The sequence below is a fragment of the Callithrix jacchus genome, chromosome 11 (genome assembly GCF_049354715.1).
Source record: "Callithrix jacchus isolate 240 chromosome 11, calJac240_pri, whole genome shotgun sequence".
Taxonomy (NCBI): domain Eukaryota; kingdom Metazoa; phylum Chordata; class Mammalia; order Primates; family Cebidae; genus Callithrix; species Callithrix jacchus.
This window is the reverse complement of record NC_133512.1, coordinates 96,864,303-96,887,106: the sequence shown is the minus strand read 5'-3', so window position 1 is coordinate 96,887,106 and position 22,804 is coordinate 96,864,303. Positions and strand designations below refer to the sequence as shown.

General features: G+C 44.3%; 1 protein-coding gene across 4 annotated transcripts in view; it reads left to right on the top strand.

Annotated features, from left to right (window-relative positions):
- The first annotated feature begins 2,973 nt into the window (after positions 1 to 2,973).
- NUB1 (negative regulator of ubiquitin like proteins 1) overlaps positions 2,974 to 22,804 on the top strand; it is a 38,166-nt gene continuing 18,335 nt past the window's right edge. For 2 of the 4 annotated variants that reach the window (XM_009002812.6, XM_078343446.1), the window contains exons 1-8: positions 2,974 to 3,012; positions 7,640 to 7,757; positions 12,934 to 13,101; positions 14,286 to 14,344; positions 15,694 to 15,764; positions 19,084 to 19,266; positions 19,406 to 19,500; positions 21,966 to 22,072. In XM_009002812.6, coding sequence (XP_009001060.1) covers positions 7,641 to 7,757; positions 12,934 to 13,101; positions 14,286 to 14,344; positions 15,694 to 15,764; positions 19,084 to 19,266; positions 19,406 to 19,500; positions 21,966 to 22,072 — 800 coding nt within the window. In that variant the 5' untranslated portion in view covers positions 2,974 to 3,012; position 7,640. Of the gene's footprint in view, positions 3,131 to 7,639; positions 7,758 to 12,933; positions 13,102 to 14,285; positions 14,345 to 15,693; positions 15,765 to 19,083; positions 19,267 to 19,405; positions 19,501 to 21,965; positions 22,073 to 22,804 lie in introns of all 4 variants that reach the window. The other 2 variants (XM_002751849.6, XM_078343445.1) reach the window with 1 other exon arrangement.

Sequence of the window (22,804 nt, the reverse complement as noted above, 5' to 3'; positions counted from 1 at the left end):
CACCCACCTCGGCTTCCCAAAGTGCTGGGATTATAGGCATGAGCCACTGCACCCGGCTCATTGATTTATTTTTATGGATTTCAATACTCAGGTGAAAATTTTCATCTTTTTCTCTGTTTTCTTGAGCATACTCACCATAGTTGTTTTAGGCAACTCCGATATCTGACTCATCTGTGTGTCTGCTTCTATTGCCTTTTTCTTTCTTTCATTTATCTAGTAACTTTTTAATGAGATGCCAAATATAGCTTCTAAAAAGTTGTAGAGGCTTCAAATTTTATCCTCTCTGGAGGGTTTTCCCTTTCCTCCTCAAAACGAAAGAGGAGGGTGGCCGATAACCTACAACCAATCAGGCACTGCATGGAGTGGAGGCTGGGCTGAGGCTCTGGTAGGGTTCAGGCTACCTTTGCCCTACAGTTTCCAGCTGGGAACATGGTGTAGGCTCTGCAGGGACCCACTTCTGCCACCACCCCAGCAGAATCTCAGACTTAAATCTTTGTTTTGCAAGTCTATCAAAAACTTCTGTTGTCAGGGGCCTTTCATGTAAGCTTCAGTTTATTGCCCCATACAAGCCTTGAATTCAGCAAATGTCCTTGGAATTTCCCCCAGGTCTCTGCAAAAGCTGTATTGGTTTTCTGTCCCCAGCAGTGGTCCTCTGTGGTCTCAAAGTCTAAATTCTCAGCCTCATACTTGTGTCCAGAATTGGCAAAAAGCCCTCAGACATCAAGCCCCTGCAGACATTAGCTCACCCCTTTAAGGTTCCCCTTTCTCTGGAATATCAAGTTCCCCCATTCTTGCCTCAGCAGCTTCCACTGCCTTCAAATCGATGGTTTCTGACTTTGCTTTCCAGCTTTTCTAGTTGTTGTTAGTGGGAGCCTTGGTCTGCTGTAAGCTGCTCCATCACACCTGAGCCTGGACATTCAATTTCCTGGAGTACTATGTAAATGTAAAAGTGAAACTATCTTTCTTACTCATCTCAGAGAAAGCCCTCAGGAAAAACTGTCAGAACAGATTCTGTTGTCCTTCTATCTTGCTACAATGGGCTTGCTTCCTGACAAGCTAGAAGCCAACACCATGGCACCGGCACCGGCTTCTGAGAAAAGAAAGGCTTTATTGGGAGTTGATGTCAAGGAGACATGAGGAGACACCCAACTCTGTCTCCTTGAGCCGGGGGCTGGACTGGGTTTTATAAGCATAGAGTAATGAGGTATGATCTGATTAGATTTTGCAATGAGGTGATGCCGGGATGCTCATCTGACTGGACCCTGCCATAGGGTGATGGGAAGGCTCGATCTGATTGCATTCTGTGTAAGGTCTTTTAGGCTGACTGACGGTGCCATGGACGCCACGTTAACCTCTGTGACTTGCAAGGACACTCCAGATGAGTTCCTGGAAAATCTAAAGTAACTGAAAGATTGAAGAAATGATCAACCTCTCCCACACCTACTTAATTTTGAGACATTCTCTATTGTTCCTTATTCCTGCCCTAATTGATAAGGTCATTGTACTTTGTAACTGACCTTGGTCAACCTCATGACTCCAGACCCTATGACCCCATCCCAGGTTGCAAACCTACAATCTCCTCCCAGCTTGCAAAAAACTGCCCTAAAATGTAAGTTTCCACTGCCCACCCCAAACATAAAACCAACTCCTATCCCACCGCCCTTCACTGATGCCCTTTTCAACCTCAGCCCACCTGCACCCAGGTGAATAAACAGGCATGTTGCTACACAAAGCCTGTTTCGGGGTCTCTTCATTCAGAGCGGGCGTTTTAACATTCTGGATCTCACCATGCAGTGCCTTTTACTGAATTCACTCCCTGCTTTGATCTGAGCACTGAGGTTCTGCTCCTGGTTGCATGCTTGGTTCATCTGGGCATCTTCAGGTTACGAGCAAGATCTTCCATCTGGGAGTCTATGCAACTGAAAAACAGCTCACAACTTGGATATATAAAAGTTGAATCAGATTGGTCTGGTGTGGTTATACAATTATTTAATATCCCTTTGTCAGAAGTCAAAATTACCACAAGTATAGTTTAAAGATCTATTGGCTTTTATTGATTCATGAATCAGGATGGCATCTTCTCTAAAAATTTAGAGATGGTGCTCTAGTGAGCTGGGCAGAGGAGGTGGGCTTTACAGGTAGAAAAGGACTGGAAAAAGCAGAAACGGAACGAAAAGCAGATTGGTCACTGCAAGGTTACAGCAGTCCCCTCTCATCCACACACAGGTGGCATGTCCCAAGACCCACAGTGGATGCCTGAAACCTGATAGTACTGCACCCTATATATATATACTACATTTTTCCTATACATACCTTCGATAAAGTTTATTAGGCACAGTAAGAGTTTAACAACAGTAATTGATAGTAAAACAGAACCCTCACTGTTGACCACAGCCTTGGGCAGAGAGCCTTTGAAGTAGGCAGAGCTCCCTAGGTCTTGTAGTTCCTACTGGCCCTGGACAGCATGGTGGAGGGAATTCCCAGGAAGTAGCCTAATTTCACCCTGCCCTCCACAGTCCCACCGGGGGCTTCCTGGTGGGATTGCGGAGGGCAGGGTGAAAAGCCGCTGGTTTAGGGACGGAGTTGACTCTCCAGCCTAGGCTGAGGGATGAGATGCGGGGTGGGACGGTCCCGACCCTCCCCCTCAACAAAGCCAGGATCCATTTCCTCTTGATAGCGGGCTGGGTCCGGGCGGGAGGTCCTGGAAGCCTGAGCCTGGGACAGCGCCCAACACCACCTTCCGATCCTTAGTCCGGCTTGATCTGGTCCTCGCCCAGCCCCGCCTCCACTTAGCCCCGCCCCATCGCGGGCCCTCCCCGAGTAACCACGCCCACAATCAGTATCTCCGCCCACCGCTGGCTTCTCCTTGGCCCCGCCCACAACCCTCCTTCCAAGTGGCGGCGGCGGGGGCGGGGGTGGGGGCGGTGCTGGCCTCACCCGGAATAAAAACAAACGGCGGCCGTCGCTGCATCCGGGCACTTTGCTGGTCGCGGCGGGTGGGGCGTGGCACAGGTGAGAACCCGGCAGCCGAGTGTCCCCGACCCCGGCCTCAGCGGCGCTGCTCGTTGTTCCGGTTCCCGGCACGACTGGGCACCTCTACTGGCTGGCGTGGAACGGCCGCGGTGCAGGGGTGAGCGGCCCTGTGCAGAGCCGGGCTGGGGCCAGAGCCGGGGCCGGGAGCGGCGGGCAGGGCTTCCGGACGCGCTGGCCGTTCGGGAACCTTTGGTTTGCGCTGAGTTAGGCAGAGATGTGGGGTATTTAAAAGAAGAGATTGAGTGTATTGGTTTGGGGAGAGAAAGCAATAAATCTGTGTATAAAAATTAGCGAAATAAGATGCTTGAATCATAACTCTTACTCCGAGTGTACCATTTGGGATTTGTTTGCAATCAAAGCCAGATTTTCTTTGCTATTTAATGACATTTGATTTTCTCGAACCTTGACTACCTGATTCTGTAATTCCCGTCTCCTTCCCTTTTATTTTTAATCAAGAATCTTTCATTTTCCTAAAAATGAATGTCTTGAAAAAAATGAATGTCTTGACTAGATAAAGTTATGTTTCAACGATATACAATGTATAGTTGAAAAGCTCTTACTAAAGGTTAGCGTTGACCAGTTCATTACAAAAGTGAAAGTGACATTTTTAAAGGATCGTTATAACGTTTCACTTTCTGTTTGGAGCGTGGAGTGATATTAATGAGTTTCGTCTTTTCTTGGTTGTTATAATGTGGAACATTGTATGGCGTGCATAAAACTTTTTCGGTTCTCATTTCAGTTAAAAACTATTAAACTTGACTTTAAATATGTCACCATTTATTCTGCTGTCTGTAAATGAAGTTTTGAGACAGTGGTTTAATTTTTTTTTAAATACGGGGTTTCACCGTGTTGGTCAGGCTGGTCTCCAACTCCTGACCTCAGGTGATCCACCCGCCTCAGCCTCCCAAAGTGCTGGGATTACAGGCGTGAGACACGGCACCCAGCCTAAATTTTTTTTTTTTTTAACGTTAAATCGTATGCAGTGTAGTTTGCTCCCTGGAGTGTCTGACACGAAATGGGTTTGTGACACCCCTTCGTCCTTCTGTCAAGTGGTGGCTTGAAAAGACCTCTTTGAGGACAGCCTCAGCCTTTCAAATTGCTTGGCTCCGTAAACAGCCTGTGATATTACTCTCCAGTGGGGAGACAGTAGGATTGCTGTGATATTTTATTCAGAATTTCTGAAGATTCATGAGTATGGTATGTAAAGTAGTCTTTTAAGTTACTTGTGTAGGGCGGAAGGCCCCACAGGGTCGCGGGGTGAGCCTCATACTGTGCTGAGGGACAGGATCCGAGAAACAAAGAGATAGGACACAGAAGTACAAGGAAAACGCAGCTGGGCTCAGAGGGCCACGCCACCTATGAGCGGAGTCAGGCGAGGCCCCGAATGTCCAGAAGTGTAAGTATTTATTGTGTATAGGTTAGTGGGAAGGGCAGTGAGTGAAATCATCTTTAAGGACAGTGATAGGGTCGTGAGCAATAAAACATGGGGTCCGTCCCCAATAGGTCACCCAGGCTAGGAGGTGGACAGTGCGCAGCAAGGGGCCTGTTACCATGAAGGCAAGGGTTGTGTGCAGTAAGGGGTTCACCCCCATTAGGTCACCAAGGCTTGAAGGTGGGCCGTGCGCAGTGAAGAGGGTGCAGTGTACAATACTTCTATCTATGGGCAAACTACTTCTAAGAAGATTTATAGGGGGATGTTTTAAGTCACATAGCAGTGACAGAGCTGTCAGGGTTACCGCCACCTTCTGGCACCGTCCAGTGAGTTCTGTGGGAAGATGCTTTTCAAGCAGCACAGTAGCAAGAGCTGATAAAGTTCACAGTCACCAAAGTGGATTACTGGTCTGAGGTCATCCTTCCACAAGAACTGGAGCAAGGTCCTACAACTCCTTTATCAGGAGGAGTGGCTCTTGCCCCAAGCCTGCCATATAGCGGGTATCTTTATGATACTGAACACTGCCACCTGGGCCGTGGATTCTTGTCCTGGTATAACTGTTCTTCCCTTAAATCACGCTCTGCGCTATGTCTGCTCTAGGCATTCCTCCGATTATAAGCTGCTTATTCCTTAATTCATGCTCTGTACTGTGTCCACTCTAGGCATTCCTCCGATTATGAACTAAGATATAATTATATATATGTAGGGAAATATTCTTTAGGCACTCATACTATCAACTATTATATGATTATATATGGAGGGTTATATAAAGGGATTCTTCAGGACCTAATTCTATAAACTAATATATGATTATATAAAGGATTATATAAAAGGAATAGCTGAGTAGTAACACTATAAACTGAGATATTCTTCAAGCCCTAACTGTGCCAGGGTTCTGCTTAGCTCTCATTCCTCAGTGCTTATATGGGGTGTTACCCACAACTTCTATTTGAAAAGCCAACGCTCTAAGTATTCATATGCTTTGCTGTGATAAGCCGTTTGTTAGTGCAGGAAAATCAAGGATTCCCTCGTGGGTCCCCTGGGATATACACAGCACCTCCTTGGCTGTTCTTATTCCTTCCTCTTTTCTCCTCCCTGTCCTGATTAACCTAATTCTTGTCCCTGCATTAACATAAAATAGATTTGAACTTCCATTTAAAGAATATTTGTTTAGCGCCTCGTGCTGGCCAAAAGAAAAAAAATTTTTTTTAGTTAAAAAAATAGTAATAATAATAAATATTTGTTTATGAAATACACCGAAGCTACCAAACTTGATTTCAGAGTTGCGTGAATTGGGTTTGGGAGGATGTGGAATACTGGCCTTCGATAGAAAAAAGAAATGTATTTATCTCGGTAATAGTTACTCATATTGTTTTGACTCTCTAGAACTTGTCTTCATCATTCAGGTGATAATAACATTTTTCTGTACTTACTGCTTGTCTGATTTGGCAGACCTTAAAGCTCTATACCTGCCGGCTGCCTTGCATCTCCGCCGCGTCATGTGCACCTTTGAATTGCTGTGCTAGGGATGAGTCGACAGCTCCATCGGGCATGTGCTTCTCCGGGAGAGAGAAGTTACATACATGGAACAGAGAAGCAGCAAGGGACTCCATGACAAAAGTTCAGAGTCCAGTGCTGGGGATGGAAGTTATGCTCGTTATGATGCCGCCTAATTTTGTGTCTTTGCCTGAGTTGTCGTACAAACTCAGGGCCCTGGTTTTCTCAGCTGTGAAATGATCTGATCAGTGTTAGATCTGAATAGCAGTTGTGCTGTTAGGCTGTTAATCAGAAAATAGGAAACGTTTTTCTAGGATTGTAATCTTTCTAATTTAAAAAATTCTGATGTAGAAAATATTTATATATTTATTTTTATTATTTTGAGACAGTGTCTCACTCTGTTGCCCAGGCTGGAGTGCAGTGGTGTGATCTGGCTCACTACAGCCTCTGCCTCCTGGATTCAAGCGATTCTTCTGCCTCAGATACCTGCCACCACACCCTGCTAAATTTTTTTGTTTTTTTTGTTTTTTTGAGACGGAGTTTTGCCGTTGTTACCCAGACTGGAGTGCAATGGCATGATCTCGGCTCACTGCAACCTCCACCTTCTGGGTTCAAGGAATTCTCCTGCCTCAGCCTCCCAAGTAGGTGGGACTGCAGGCACGCATCACCATGCCCAGCTAATTTTTGTATTTTTAGTAGAGACGGGGTTTCACCTTGTTGACCAGGTTGGTCTCGATCTCTTGACCTCGTGATCCACCCACCTTGGCCTCCCAAAGTGCTGGGATTATAGGCGTGAGCCACTGCGCCCGGCCAGTTTTTGTATTTTTTTTTTTTTAGTAGAGACAGGGTTTCACCATGTCGGCCAAGCTGGTCTCGAACTCCTGACCTCAAGAGATTCACCTGCCTCGGCCTCCCGAAATGCTAGGATTACAGGCCTGAGCCACCACGCCTGTCTGAAAAGATTTATTATTGATAGTTTACAGTTCAAGCTTTTCTTTATATTTAACTACCAGGGTTGTTGGCCTTCTGTTTTATCTTAAACTAGCCAAAGTATGAGAAAATTGACAAGCTCATGCCTGTAATCCCAGCACTTTGAGAGGCTAGGCAGGTGGATCATTTGAGGTCAGGAATTCCACCCCAGACTGGTCAACATGGCGAAACCCCATCTTTAGTAAAAATACAAAAAGTAGCTGGGTGTGGTAGCACGTGACTGTAATCCCAGCTACTAAGGAGGCTGAGGCAGGAGAATTGCTTGAACCCAGGGGGCGGAGGTTGCAGTGAGCCGAGATCACCCCACTGCACTCCAGCCTGGGTGACAGAGCAAGACTCTGTCTCAAAAAAAAAAAAAGTTTACTACTTGAGAGAGCCATCTTTCCTGTTTTTTCTCTTTTCTCTTAGATAAGAGAATAGCAGGTTAAGAAATAGAAAAGTGTAATAATCCTTGCTACATATTAGCAACTTTGAAATACATATTTTGTATACGTAATATATATAATTGAATGTATATATTTATATATTTTTAGAGAAATCTGGAGCTTGTTTAAGCCATAGTAATTTAGATTTAATGAGAGGAAGGGAGCTCTGCTTACCCAGCAAAACACCTTACCTTGTAGGTAAGTTATGCAGCATTTTAAAGTGCGGTGTGGAGTTTTATTAATGTATTGTTTTGCTTTCAAGGATGGCACAAAAGAAGTATCTTCAAGCAAAACTGACCCAGTTTTTAAGGGAAGACAGGATTCAACTTTGGAAACCTCCATATACAGATGAAAGTAAAAAAGTTGGTTTGGCATTAAAGGTATTTGTCTTTTAAGATAATAATTAGCAGCACTATAAATCTCTTTGGTAAATAAGATTCTGAAGTGACTGGAAATTGTCAGGCATGACCATACAAACTTTCAGCATAGCCAAAAACATTAGTGGTGAGTGGCTACCCACTTTTTTTTTTTTTAAAGGCAGATTCTCACTGCATAGCTCAGGCAATAGTGGGATCTCAGCTCACTGTAACCTCCGCCTCCAGGGTCCCAGTTCAAACAATTCTCCTGTCTCAGCCTCCTGAGTAGCTGAGATTACAGGCATGTGCCACCATGCCCAGCTAATGTTTGTATTTTTAGTAGAGACGGGGTTTTATCATGTTGGTCAGGCTGTTCTTGAACTCCTGACCTTGTGATCTACCCACCTTGTCCTCCCAAAGTGCTGGGAATACAGGCATGACCCACCACGCCCAGCCGGTACCCAGTTTTTACTAGGAATTGATGTCCTTATTTTTGTTTACTAATATTTTATTCACATGAGGATGTTATGTGCTTTTTTAGGCATGCATTATTATTATTTATTATTTATTTTTTTATAGAGATGGGGTTTCACCATGTTGGCCAGGCTGGTCTCGGACTCCTGACCTCGTGATCCACTCACCTCAGCCTCCCAAAGTGCTGGGATTACAGGCGTGAGCCACTGCTCCCGACCCTAGGCATGTATTATTTTTAATATCACTGCATTATATAACATTATTCATCTGAAACTAATTTTGACCTGTTGGTGCAACAGTATTGGTGCCAGTAAGTTATTGCATTGTGCGTTCAGAGTGACAGTGTCTTGGTTCATTCTTGGCCCTCCTTGCTGTCGTCATCTGCTATAAAACAATTGATCCTTTCCCCCAGTTTTTTTGGATGCTATTACTATCACGGTTCATTTTTCTAAAATAGGTTTTTTCCAGCAGTTGTATCTGTTTTTTTATGACATCATCACAAATGGTGTTGTATGTAAGTGATGTTTCTCGAAACTGAAGTCTGCTTGCTTTTCTAACCAGAGAAACATTGCTCATTTTTGCTGGAAATCTTACTTTTGCCAGAAATCTCTCATATTGGAATTTCCTAGCATGTGCTTCTCGGCTCTCAGTCTGAGTATCCTGAACATGGTGTAACTTTTACCAGGGGCTAAGGATCGTCATGAGGCATTAAATTGCTCTGTGCTGTGACATGATGATGTGCTGGGGAGGTGACAAACTGTATTAGGGTCTTAGTTCTTCCCTTTCTTCTGTTCCAGGCAGGCCTCACTTTCTCTTTGCAACCCACCTTCTGACCTTGCTTCTGAATTTACTTGTTATAGTCTCTTGGTTCAGAAACTAGGTGCGGCATGCTAGGAAAGATATTCGATCTTTGTCCCTGTCCTGGCAGAGCCAACACTTTTGGGATTTCCTGAGTGGCAAGCATGATGGGAACAACCTTTGTTCTGATGTGGCTTGGTTGCCCCTAGATAGCTTCAGGGTGGGGCTGGTCACCAAAAGTGCCAAGCCTTGATCAGACACATGAAACTTTCAATCCTACTCTCCAACCTCTGAGCAGGGGAGATTGAGCTGATCACTAATACAAATAGCCAGTGATTTAATCAATCAGGCCTACATAATGAAACTGCCATACAAACCCCTACGTGACAGATTTCGGGTAGCTTCCAAATTGGTGGACACATCCGCATGTCAGGGATGTATACCCCAACTCCATGGGACAGAGGCTTCTGTGCCCAGGGCCCTTCTAAACCTTGCCTTAGTACCTCTTCATGTGAATGGTCATTTGTGTCCTTTATAATGAACTATATTAGTAAGTACAGCATTTTCCGGAGTCCTTCGAGTCGCTCTAACACATCACAGAACCTGAAGGGGGTGCTTGTGTGAACCCTTGACTTCGTAGCTACGTCAGACAAAAGTACGGGTAACCTGGGGACCAGCTACTTGGTAAGTGGTGCCTGAGGTTAGGGCCTTTTTGTGGACTGAGCCCTTAAACCTGTGGAGTGTAACACTGACTCTGGGTAGTTAGTGTCAGAAATGAATCATATGACTTCCAGTTGGTGTCAGAACTGGCTGGTGACAAGAGGAAGAAGACATATTCCCTAGTTAGGTTTTCTAAAAAATTATAGAAAGTTTTTTTAAAAGTATTTATAATGTACTGGGTGTAAAAAAGTATGTACACAATTAAATACAAAAATATAAAAAATGTATTTTTAAAATATGTTAAACACCATTAATGTAGGTGTATTCTTCCTATTTTCCTATGTAACTATTAAAAAAAGTATTGCCGGACACAGTGGTGCATGCCTGTAGTCTCAGCTACTCAGGAGGCTAAGGCAGGAGGATAGCTTGAACCCAGGAGTTGGAGGCTGTGGTGTGCTATGGTAGCACTTGCGAATAGCCACTGCACTCCAGCCTGGGCAACCCCATCTCTCTCTTTTTTAAAAAATTTATTTATATATTTTTAAATTATACTTTAGGTATTTCTCCTAATGCTATCCTTCCCCAATCCCCCCACCCCCTGCTATTCCTCCCTAGCCCCCAACCCCCTGGCCCCAGAGTGTGATATTCCTCTCCCTGTTTCCATGTGTTCTCATTGTTCAACTCCCACTTATGAGTGTGAACATACAGTGTTTGGTTTTCTGTTCCTGTGTTAGTTTGCTGAGAATGATGGTTTCCAGCTTCATCCATGTCCCTTCAAAGGACATTAACGCATCCTTTTTTATGGTTGCATAGTATTCCATATTGTATATGTGCCACATTTTCTTTATCCAGTCTATCATTGGTAGGCATTTGGGTTGGTTCCAAGTCTTTGCTATTGTGAACAGTGCCACAATAAACATATGTGTGCATGTGTCTTTATAACAGAATGTCTTTATATAATCCTTTGGGTATATAGCCAGTAATGGGATTGCTGGGTGAGACCCCATCTCTAAAAGAAAAAAAGGATATATAAGTTTATGTTACTTTTTTTTTCTTGTTTTTTTACAGACAAGAAGGTCTTGGTCTGTTGCCTAGGCTGGAGTACATTGGCATGATGATAGTTCACTGCAGCCTCGAACTCCCAGGCTCCAGTGATCCTCCCACCCCAGCCTCGGGAGTAGCTGGGACTTGAGGCACACGTCACCATGCCTGGCTAATATATTTTTATTTTTTGTAGCGATGGGTTCTCACTTTGTTTGCCCAGGTTGGTCTTAAACTCCTGGGCTTGAGCAGTCCTCTTGCCTTGGCTTCCAAAGTGCTGGGATTACAGGTATGAGCCACTGCGCCCAACCTTTGCTCATATCTATAAAGTTTTCCAACTACACATAGATCATCAGCATCTCTTCTGTCATAAATTTACGCTTACACCATAATTTTTATGTACTGTATGGTATTGCATCATGGATTTAAGGAAACCTTGACCTTTAGGGTTTTTTGAAGTGTTTACTGTTTTATGAGATGTTTAATGAAACATCAAACCTCAAATGCAAATACAAATTGAGAGGAGTATCCCTTATCTGAGATGTTTGGGACTGGAATGTTTTGGATTTTGGAATGTTTGTGTTATACCTACTAGTGAGCATCCCGATCTGGAAATTCAAAATTCAGAAACTTCAGCGTGCATTTTCTTTCAGCATTTTCAGATTCAAAACTGAATTCCAAATTTTGGAGATTTCAGATTTTTGGATTAGAGATACTAATCTATTCTTTTGGGGGAGGAAACATAATAACTTTGCCTGCGGTAATAACTGGTTCACATCCTTTCTTGAGGCCCCCCAAATCTAATTTTTTTCCCATCTCAGCTCACTGCAATCTCCTCCTCCTGGGTTCAAGCGATTCTTCGCCTCAGCCTCCCAAGTGGCTGGGATCACAGGTGTGTGCCACCACGCCTGGCCACTTTTTTTGTATTTTTAGTAAAGACAGGGTTTCACTGTGTTGGCCAGGATGGTCTAGATCTCTTGACCTCGTGATCCACCGGCCTCGGCCTCCCAAAGTGCTGAGATTACAGGCATGAGCCACTGCGCCCGGCCTTAATTTTTTCCTGTTTCTAAAGCTCTCCCTGACAAATAATTTTAAAACTAGTATTTCTGATTCGTAATTTTTCATTAAGAAAATTCAGTTCAACCTGATTTGTTCTCACAAGTTTGAAAAATTAGAATATTTTGGGTTTTTTTTTTTCCATGTTTTCCCCTCCAGTGGAGGTGAACAGTTCACTATTCCTTAAAATACTTTTTTTTTTTTTTTTGAGACGGAGTTTCGCTCTTGTTACCCAGGCTGGAGTGCAGTGGCGCGATCTCGGCTCACCGCAACCTCCACCTCTTGGGTTCAGGCAATTCTCCTGCCTCAGCCTCCCGAGTAGCTGGGATTACAGGCACGTGCCACCATGCCCAGCTAATTTTTTGTATATTTAGTAGAGACGGGGTTTCACCATGTTGACCAGGATGGTCTCGATCTCTTGACCTCGTGATTCACCCGCCTCGGCCTCCCAAAGTGCTGGGATTACAGGTGTGAGCTACCACGCCCAGCCTAAAATACTTTTTTAATAGATTGCAGTCACGTAAGTCGTAGCCCACCCTTCTTGTCCCCCTAGAAGATTCTCGGTTATTTTTACTTTTTCTGTTGAGACTCTTTGGTTGTTGTTGTTGTTGTTACTATTTGTAGGTAAAAGACATTTATCAAATAAATGTTTTGTTTTGTTTTGTTTTGTTTTGTTTTGTTTTGTTTTGTTTGAGATGGAGTCTCGCTCTGTCACCCAGGCTGGAGTACAGTGGCGCCATCTGGGCTCACTGCAACCTCTGCCTCCTGGGTTCAAGTGATCCTCCTACTGCAGCCTCCTGAGTAGCTGGGACTACAAGCATGTGCCACCACGCCCAGCTAATTTTTGTATTTTAGTAGTTACAGGGTTTCACCACGTTGGCCAGGCTGGTTTCAAACTCCTGAACTCAAGTGATCCACCCACCTTGGCCTCCCAAAGTGCTGGGATTACAGGCCTGCACCGCTGTGCCTGTCCTCAAATAAATGTTTTCATCTTTTCCTGGATCCTCTCTAAATGCCACACCTCTCAAGATGTGAAGCCACAGTGTGGACTGCAGTGTAACGGGGCAACCTCCACTCATCAGAGTTGATGGCCTTAGAGTCTTTCATGCCCTTTCTATATTTTGCCTTTTTTGTTTAAGTCGGTATTGCATTTTCTGATCTTTTGTGATAGGGGCTTGCTAAGAAGTACTCTGACAAACTAGAATGCTGTGAAAGTGAAGTGGAAAAGATCATAGAAGAAATACGTTGCAAGGCAATTGAGCGTGGAACAGGAAATGAAAATTATAGAACAACAGGAATTGCTACAATTGAGGTGTTTTTACCACCAAGACTAAGAAAAGTGAGTAATTTCCCTAAATTTGAGTAGGCGCTAATGTCTAGTTAGTGATGTGAACCAATACACTGTTATTTTTTGGAAAGTTACAATCCAAAGTTAGAATTCTTTTAAGTTACTTTCCATATTGAAAGTTTATCAACTTGAAAGTTAATGTTACAAATTCTTAAACTGGAACATTCCCAAGGTAGGCTTTTAGAGACCCTCTTGGACCTCTAAAATGCCACAAAGCTGTTTGTCACATTCTGACCCTTTCTAGAGTGTGAACGTTTAGAAAGAATGGGGAATTAAGGACTCCCAGGTTTCCTGGAACCCTGTACAGGAGGACACATCACTGAGGGCTTCATCCTTTTCCTGTTCCGGTGGAGGTCAGAGGGCAGTCTGTTGTGTGCTCAGGCAGGGCCGAGGACATCTGGGTAGGGTCACCTCCTCTCATTACCATGGCCAAGTAGTTCACATCTAGAAATGTCACTGTGAGAAGGCACCCAGAGCCTCTTGGGACTGATCAGTACCAGTACTGTCTGAAGAAATAAGAGTATATATTAATATGTAAAAGCTCATGCATGAATGGTCACAGCAGCACTATTCAGTAGCTGAGAGATGGAAGTAGTCCATATGTCCATCAGCAGGTGAATGGATAGATAAATGTGGTCTACTCATACGATGGAAGCTGTGCGCAATGCAAGGGAATGAAGTGCCAATGCATCTGCAGCGTGGATGAGCCTGAAAACATGATGCTTGGGGAAGAAGCCAGACATAAAAGGCATGTACTGCCTGATCCCGTTTATGTGAACTGTCTGGAATAGGCAAATCTGTAGCAGCAGCAAATAGATTCGTGGTTGCCAGGGGCTGGGGGGCAAAGCGGAGGGAATGGGGTGCAGGGCATAGTGTTTCTTTGAGGGATGGTGGGAATGTTCCGGAATTTTAAAGGTGGCCAGCCATGCGAGAACGGCCTCTCTAAGCAGCCCTGCCTGGTGGTGCCACACTGCTGCCCCCTTGAGGACGTGCAAGTCACGGGGTCAGCCTGTGCTGAGTTATGTTCAGTAGGCTTCTAGGCAGGCAGCGTTTTAGTTTTAACAGTGAGCTAAGGTTATATCCTCTGCTGTCAGCTTTTCTGATTTCACAGGGTAATCGCTCCAAAATGTGTTAAATTCAAGTACATTTTACTTTATTTGTCTTATTTTTCACAGGATAGGAAAAACTTGCTGGAGACCCAATTGCACGTCACCGGCAGAGAACTGAGGTCTAAGTACGTATCTGTGCTCCGTGTCCCAGGTGCTCTGGGCCTTTCTACATCTGCTCATTTGATCCTCTGTGAGTGTCCTCCTAAGATAGGCAGGGCAGGTATTGTCCCCATTTTACAGAAGAGAAAACTGAGGCTTTTAGGTCGAAGAACTTATTAGAGCTAACACTGGTGGGTAAGTGGCAAAGTGAGGACTCAGGACTTGCAAACACTATTTCCTGGTGTAACTTCTGAGCAGTGGGAACTCCGTGCCTATCACATGGGAGACACTTGGTGCATGTTTGAATGAATGAATGAGTGATATAAACAGGAGATACCTGAAAGTCACTAGCTCATTAGTTTTGAATTACTGTTATTTTCCCTAGTGTACTAATAGCTTGCTGTGACCTTCAGTGCAGTGTTTTATCTGATTTCAGGCTGTTGGCCCATCTGTAAAACACACACACACACACACACACACACACACACACACGTCTGCACATACTAGTGAAATCCTAACTTTGAGATCTGGTCTGTTATTTCATCTCCTCATATGTTTTAAAATGTTAAGTGTTTGGGGCCCTCCAGGGCTAGCTAGCTGATGTATTTCTTCAGCTAATTTTTCTCATTTCCTTCTTCAGTCTACATCAGGGCTGTTAGGGGTGGGTTCAGGAAGTGGCATTTAACACACATGTGTAGAAGACCCTGTGGATCAGCCCCCCTGTTATGGACTCCTCCAAGGAGACCACAGAAGGCCTAGAGGGTGGATTTTCTCCTGATGTGCAGCTAGGGCTTCCTGTTGACGTAGAGCTGCGACACTGTGGTCCCCCTTGCCTGCGGGAACAAGTAGGAAAACAGGCTTTCAAAGGGCCTTGTTTCCTACAGGTTCACATAGCCGGCTAGTAAGATGGCTCTATTGTGATGGTTGTTGAGTCAGTCAGTTGAAATCCCGGGTGTTTCTGATAAAAATGTATAAAATAGCTATCATGATTAAAGCCTTCTTTTTAAAAATATTTATTTTGTAGAGACAGGATCTTGCTTTGTCACCCAATCTAGAGCACAGTGGCATGAATATAGCTCATTGCAACCTCAGACGCCTGGGTTCAAGCGATCCTCCTACCCAAGCCTCCCAGGCAGCTAGGACCACAGGCACGGGCTACTAGGCCTGGCTAATGTTAAAACATTGTTTTTAGGTAGGATCTCTCTATGTTGCCCAGGCTGGTCTTGAATTCCTGGGCTCAAGCTATCCTTCCACCCTGGCCTCTCAAAGTGTTGGGATTACCGGCGTGAGCCACCGGGCCTGGCTGAAGTCTTTTTAGTGGATAACAAATAACAATTTTGTTTTCCTACAGTTTTCACTGGTCTTAATTTTACAGAATAGCTGAAACCTTTGGATTTCAAGAAAATTACATCAAAATTGTCATAAATAAGAAGCAACTGCAACTAGGTATGTATGGCAAAGTAGGCATAATTTTTCAATGAACCTGATATAGAAATAATGACTCCCCTCTTTTTCTCACTCTTCAAAAGTTTGTAGCTTTATTCCATTTATAATCCACAGCTGATTTAGAAGTTAAGCAGAAAATAGCTTTTCCAATAAATATTTATTGTCTGCTCTATGGTAGTGGTAATGAAGACACTCATTGCAGCTTAGATTCAATGTTACAGAATGGAGGGTGAGGTGTGCTGAGTGTAAGTTGCCAGTTCCAGCAAATTCTCCTTGAGGGAGAAGAGCAAAGCCTGTGTGAAGACAGTGGGGAGGCCATGGTGGCGTGTGTCCTAGGCTGACGGCCTCACGTCAGAGCACTATGGTGTGAATCTGAGGAACTGAGGGGGTTCCAGTGAGGCTGCGTGTGGAAAAGGCAGAGGCCACACTGTGAACCCCCAGGAGACATTCGGCATCGTCTGGAGACGATTTTGGTGTATAACTGGGTGATGGGGAGGTCGTGCTGCTGTCATTCAGTGGGTAGAGGCTGGGGATGCTGCCGCTCATGCAGTGCCCAGAGCAGGCCCCGCGACAAAGACCGGCCCAGCCCAAGATGTCAGTGGCATAGCTTCTGGGAAATGAGCAACTAGATGACCTTACTCAGTGTTAGTCCATTTCTCCTAAGAGAAATGGGAAGACATCTGTGCTGGGGAGTGGTACACAATTCTGTTTGTGTTTTATAAAGGTCACGCAGTAGGGGAATGTATTTGAAGGAGGCATGCAATGACTTGGGGAGACCAGTTAGCCATTGCAGGGTTTCCATACAAGCTGGAGTCCCGTTGGCTTTCAGTGCATTCCTGTGGCCTTGAGAATTCAGTTCACATTTCTTAGCTTGACATAAGGTAGCCCTTCATATCTGACCCTGGCGTTCCTTTCCAGCGTCATCTCTAGCAGTTTGCCGTTGTCTAGTTTTGATGTCATGGGTATCTTTTCACTGCTGCCTCATCCCTCTGTTAATCCTGTTAATCTAATGAAGGATAATGGTATCCTTCATTAGACAGAAATCCTTGATTCGGATGTCATCAAATCCCTCGCTGTGGCTTGTGTTTTGTTGAAGTTCTTTCCCTAACCCCAGGGCCGAAAGGATGGTCTCTGCTTTCTTGACTGTTAGCTTAATCTGTAAGAGATCTTCAGTCTGTCCAGGGTCCCCCTTTAGCCCCCTTAGATAAAGGCTAAGGGTTCCTTTATTTTCTTTCTATATAATGCCTTATTCTGTCCTTTCCCCGCTGATTGATGGTGACCCTTTTCGGGGCCCTGTTTCTGTACTTTCTGCTCCTCCTCTTCACCTGTGGTGTTTTTATCACTGTGGCTTTGTTGTAGTCTTAAAATCTGGTGACCTCTGCCAACCCTCTGCTTTTTTTTTTTTTTTTAATCAAGATGACTTAACCACGGTGGACCTTTATTTTGTGCATTAATGTTAGAAAGATTGTCATATTTCTAAAAAGAAAAAAAATCTGGCCGGGTGTGGTGGCTCACACCTGTAATCCAAGCACTTTGGAGGCCAAGGTGGGTGGATCACCTGAGGTCAGGAGTTCAAGACCAGCCTGACCAACATGGTGAAACCCCATCTTTATAAAAAATAAATAAATAAATAAATAAATAAAAATCCAACTACAGTTTTCCAGAAATATGTTTACATTTGTGTTGATAGTTCATAATATTATTTTGTTATTTTTTTCTTTTTTTCTCCCATTTCCCTGATTTTTGAGCTGGTATTTTGTTTTTTTAAATCTGTTTGCATCTGTGTTTACCCTTGTTTGCTTTCATCTTTGACCTAATTTTTGTTAATTTGTGTATTTGGTTAATTTATTCATAGAGCCAGCTTTTCATTTTCATTCTGTTTCACTGATTTCTGCCCTTTATTTTCATTTTTTTTTTTTTTTTTGAGACAGAGTTTCGCTCTTGTTACCCAGACTGGAGTGCAATGGCACGATCTCCGCTCACTGCAACCTCCGCCTTCTGGGTTCAAGCAATTCTCCTGCCTCAGCCTCCTCCTGAGTAGCTGGGACTACAGGTGCGCACCACCATGCCCAGCTAATTTTTGTATTTTTAGTAGAGACGGGGTTTCACCTCATTGACCAGGATGGTCTCGATCTCTTGACCTCGTGATCCACCCGCCTTGGCCTCCCAAAGTGCTGGGATTATACGCATGAGCCACCGTGCCCGGCCTATTTCCAATTTTTATATGAGGAAACAGAATCCTAGAAGACAGGCAGTTGTTCAGGGCCACAGAGTTAAAATGGCAGATGGAGCCCATGGTCTTTGCATTGATTGATTGGGTCTCTATCTGTCACCAGGCTAGAGTGTGGTGGTGCAATTGCAGCTCACTGCAACCTCCACCTCCCAGATGCAAACAATCCCACCTTAGCCTCCCAGTGAGTAGCTAGGACTACAGGTGCACACCACCATGCCAGGTGAATGTTTTATTTTTTTGTGGAGATGGGGTCTCACTCTGTTGCCCAGGCTAGTCTTGAACTCCTGGGCTCAAGCGATCCACCTGCCTCAGCCTCCCAAAGTGCTGAAGTTGCAGATGTGAACCACCGCGCCCTGCTGGTCTTTGCTTCCAACCGTGACAGCAGACTGCAGTACAGTTTCTTGTCTGTAGCTGTGAATCGGCTTCATTCTTTTTCCAGCTGGAGGAGAGGAAATGTGTGTGACACTTTCTCGCTTTCTTATTTATATTGTCTAGCACAGTTCTCCCTGTAGTAGATTCTCAAATATTTGTTGCTTTGATCTGGTCTTAGGCTGAGAATAAAGAAGATTAGAGAAGATGGATTCAGTTGAGTCTATTGTCACTAGTTAATTTTTGCCACTGCTTAACAGTGTCATAGTTACAACCAAATTTAAGCATATTTTTTACCAATTATGTGGGGTGTTGGTATGCAGATTTAAGAATTCCATTTTGTCCGGGAGTGAGGGCTCATGTCTGTAACCCAGCACTTTGGGAGGCCGAGGTGGGAGGATCGCTTGAGCCCAGGAGTTCAAGCGAAGCCCGGGCAACATAGTGAGACCTCATCACTGCGAAAAATACAAAAAGTAGCTGGGTTTGGTGGCATGGGCCTGTAGTGCCAGCTCCTCAGGAGGCTGAGGTGGGAGAATTGCTTGAGCCCAGGAGATGAAGGCTGCAGTGAACCATGATCGTGTCACTGCCCTCCAGCCTGGGTGACAGAGTGAGACCTTGTCTCAAAAAGAAAAACAATTCCACTTAACGTAGAAAATGGACTACTGCCTGGTAAGCTTAATGGCTTCTGAAAATAATAGGTGATTCTGATTTTTATAGGGAAAACCCTTGAAGAGCAAGGAGTGACTCACAACGTAAAAGCGATGGTGCTTGAACTAAAACAGTCTGAAGAGGATATGAGGAAAAACTTCCAGTTAGAGGAAGAGGAACAAAATGAGGCCGAACTCAAAGAAAAACGAATTGAGAGGACCAAGAGAGGACTAGAAATACTGGCAAAGAGAGGTACACAGGGTGGGGGGCTTGTCACCCGCGCAGGTGACTCTCACTGGGGTTTCCCCTCAGCAGGCTCACACTGTTAAGGTTGTCATCGTCACAGCTGTTTCACCCTGAGTTAACAGAGGTCCTTTCGGTTTGGTTACAGCCGCTGAGACGGTGGTGGATCCAGAAATGACGCCATACTTAGACATAGCTAACCAGACAGGCAGATCCATCAAAATTCCCCCAGAAGAAAGAAAAGTAAGTATGATGGGAAATGTGTGGCCAGGGCAGAGGTGTTTTGCGGTTACTCTATCCTGGAGGTGTTATAAAGGGTTGGAAACAGTGCTGTCTCCAGCCTTGTCAGCAGAAAACGTCACCATGTTCTGAGTACTTGTATCCAGTAGGCCTCACCGTGTGGTTTTCACTGCATTAGTACAAATGTCATGACCTCACTGTCCTGGAGCAGTGACTTCCAGCAGGCCTGAGGACACCACCCACTGCCTTCAGTGCAGCGGCTCTCCCAAACAGTGTACTTTGGGAAAAGTCCACAGGTGATTCTGACATCGCTCCCCTGTGTCCTCATACCCCTTTACCTGTTCTGTGATTTGGAATCATTGGGGGTTTAATCTTAAACATGTCTGTGGTTTTGCACTTGTTTGTTTGTTTGACTTTTGAGACAGAGTTTTGCTCTTGTTGCCCAGGCTGGAATGCAGTGGTGCAGTCTCGCCTCCCAGGTTCAAGGGATTCTCCTGCGTCAGCCTCCCGAATAGTTGGGACTACAGGCATACGCCACCACACCCGACTAATTTTGTATTTTTAGTAGAGATGGGGTTTCACCATATTGGCCAGGCTGGTATCAAACTCCTGACCTCAGATGATCTGCCTGCCTTGGCCTCCCAAAGTGCTGGGATTACAGGCATGAGCTACTACCCAGACCCATGGGGGTCTCTATAGCAGCATTCTGGAACTTGGACTCTGAGATCAATCTCTGAGCTAGAGTTCAGTCGCTTCTTATAATGAATGACTATGGGTCAAATCAATTTTAATTTTTCTGTTTTTGAAGGACAGTTTTGAGTGGGCATCATTCTATTATTCTGTTTAAAATTAAGGATTAAAGTTGTCTTCAAAAGGGAACTATATGGATTACATTTGAGTTGTCAGTAGATCGATGTTTGTTTTTTGGAAGTGGTGATTACTTGCCCACTGCTCTCTTACACTGAATGATGACATCCAGATCTTTTTGGAAAACCTTTATCACAGGGGTTCCCAACCCCCAGGCTGCGATGGATACCAGTCTGTGGCCTGTTAGGAATCGGGCCTCACAGTAGCTGAACAGTGGGCAAGTGAGCGTGACTACTTGAGCTCCGCTTCCTGTCAGATCAGCAGCGGTGTTAAGAGTCTTGGAGGAGCATGAACCCTGCCGTGAATGCGCATGTGAGGGAGCCAGGTTGTGCGCTCTTGATGAGAATCTAATGCCTGATGATCTGAGGTGGAGCAGTTTCATCCTGAAGCCATCCCCTTTCTCCTTGTCCATGGAAAAACGTCCATGAAAGCAGTCTCTAGTACCCAAAGGTTGAGAACTGCTGCTTTATCAGACTGAATTATGTGAATATTTAAATTTTTAAAACTAATGAACTTCAAAAAATTTTGGATCACCTTTTAAAAACTGTGTTGGAAATACTAAACTTGACAAATAACTTCAGAAAAAACTAGATGATTAAGACTAGAAAGTGAAATGAATGCCCTTTTTAAAAACAATACAAGCAGCCAGGTACCCTGACTCATGCCTTTAATCCCAGCGTATCATCTGAGGTCAGGACTCGAGACCAGCCTGGCCAACGAGGTGAAACCCTGTCTCTACTAAAAACACAAAATTAGGCCCGGGACCGTGGCTCACACCTGTAATCCCAGCACTTGGGGAGGCCAAGGCAGGTAGATCACGAGGTCAAGAGATCGAGACCATCCTGGTCAACATGGTGAAACCCCATCTCTACTAAAAATACAAAAAATTAGCTGGGCATGGTGGCGCGTGCCTGTAATCCCAGCTACTCGGGAGGCTGAGGCAGGAGAATTGCTTGAACCCAGGAGGCAGAGGTTGTGGTGAGCTGAGATCGCACCATTGCACTCCAGCCTGGGTAACAAGAGTGAAACTCCGTCTCAGAAAAAAACAGAAAACATGATGATGATTCTCCAAATCCATTGTTTAATTAGGATTAGCTTGCTGTAATTCCAGCTACTAGGGAGGCTGAGGCAGGAAAATCACTTAAACCCAGGAAGTGGAGGTTGCAGTGGGCTGAGATTGTACCACTGCACTCCAGCCTGCATGACAGAGTGAGACTCCATCTTAAAAAAATTAATTAAATTAAAAGGATATAAGCATTACTGGCTGCTTTTTAATATATTTAGTGTGAATAGAATATTAGAAGTGGATCCAGATCAGCAGATATGAAAGTAAACTGATGAAAACAAAGGTCCAAGTGCTGATCAGGACTGTATCAGCTGCGTGCAGGGAGCTGCTGCCTCATACTGAAGTGAAATAATGCTTTAATTACTGTATTTTTCTTAATTTAATTGGCTTTTAGATTGAGTTTCGATCTTGTTTTTGTTTTTTTGTTTCTGGTTTTGTTTTACTTTATTTGATTTTTAAAAAATAATATGCTTTTGATATAATTTGTTTTATTATATTTTAAAGTGATGTTTTTTAAATTCACATTTTTTCCTAGGCCCTTATGTTAGCTATGGGATATCATGAGAAGGGCAGAGCTTTCCTGAAAAGAAAAGAATATGGAATAGCCTTGCCGTGTTTGTTGGACGCTGACAAATATTTCTGGTAGGTGCTTTTGTACTTGGTGAATGCCGGCTTTAAGGAAGATGGCCCAGACTATATGGAGCACGCCTGCCATGCCCGTCAGTCTGCAGACTGTCATCTACGACAGTGGTTACTGTAAAGAGTAGTTGTGGTGTAGACTGGTGAATTTCTTCTTCCCTTCGTGTTTCTAATTGACTTTTCCTCCCTGTAAAGAAAAGAATTTTTAAGCAGGTAGGATATCCTCTCTTCTTTCTTTGTGCATGTGCTGTGTTGCTAGTTGGAACTCTCCATTATAACATTTCCTATCAGCTTTTCACCAGGTTTTGGGGTAGATTGATGATGATTCTCCAAATCCATTGTTTAATTAGGAGCTATATAATGGTGATATTATTGGTGATATTATTCCGTCTGCACTTGCTATTATTATTATTATTTTTTGAGATGGAGTTTCGCCCTTGTTACCCAGGCTGGAGTGCAATGGCGCGATCTCAGCTCACCGTAACCTCCGTCTCCTGGGTTCAGGCAATTCTCCTGCCTCAGCCTTCTGAGTAGCTGGGATTACAGGCACGCGCCACCATGCCCAGCTAATTTTTTGTATTTTATTAGAGACGGGGTTTCACTTCATTGACCAGGATGGTCTCGATCTCTTGACCTTGTGATCTGCCCGCCTCGGCCTCCCAAAGTGCTGGGATTACAGGCGTGAGCCACCACGCCCAGCCTCCTTTTCATTTTCTTTTCTTTTTTTTTTTTTTT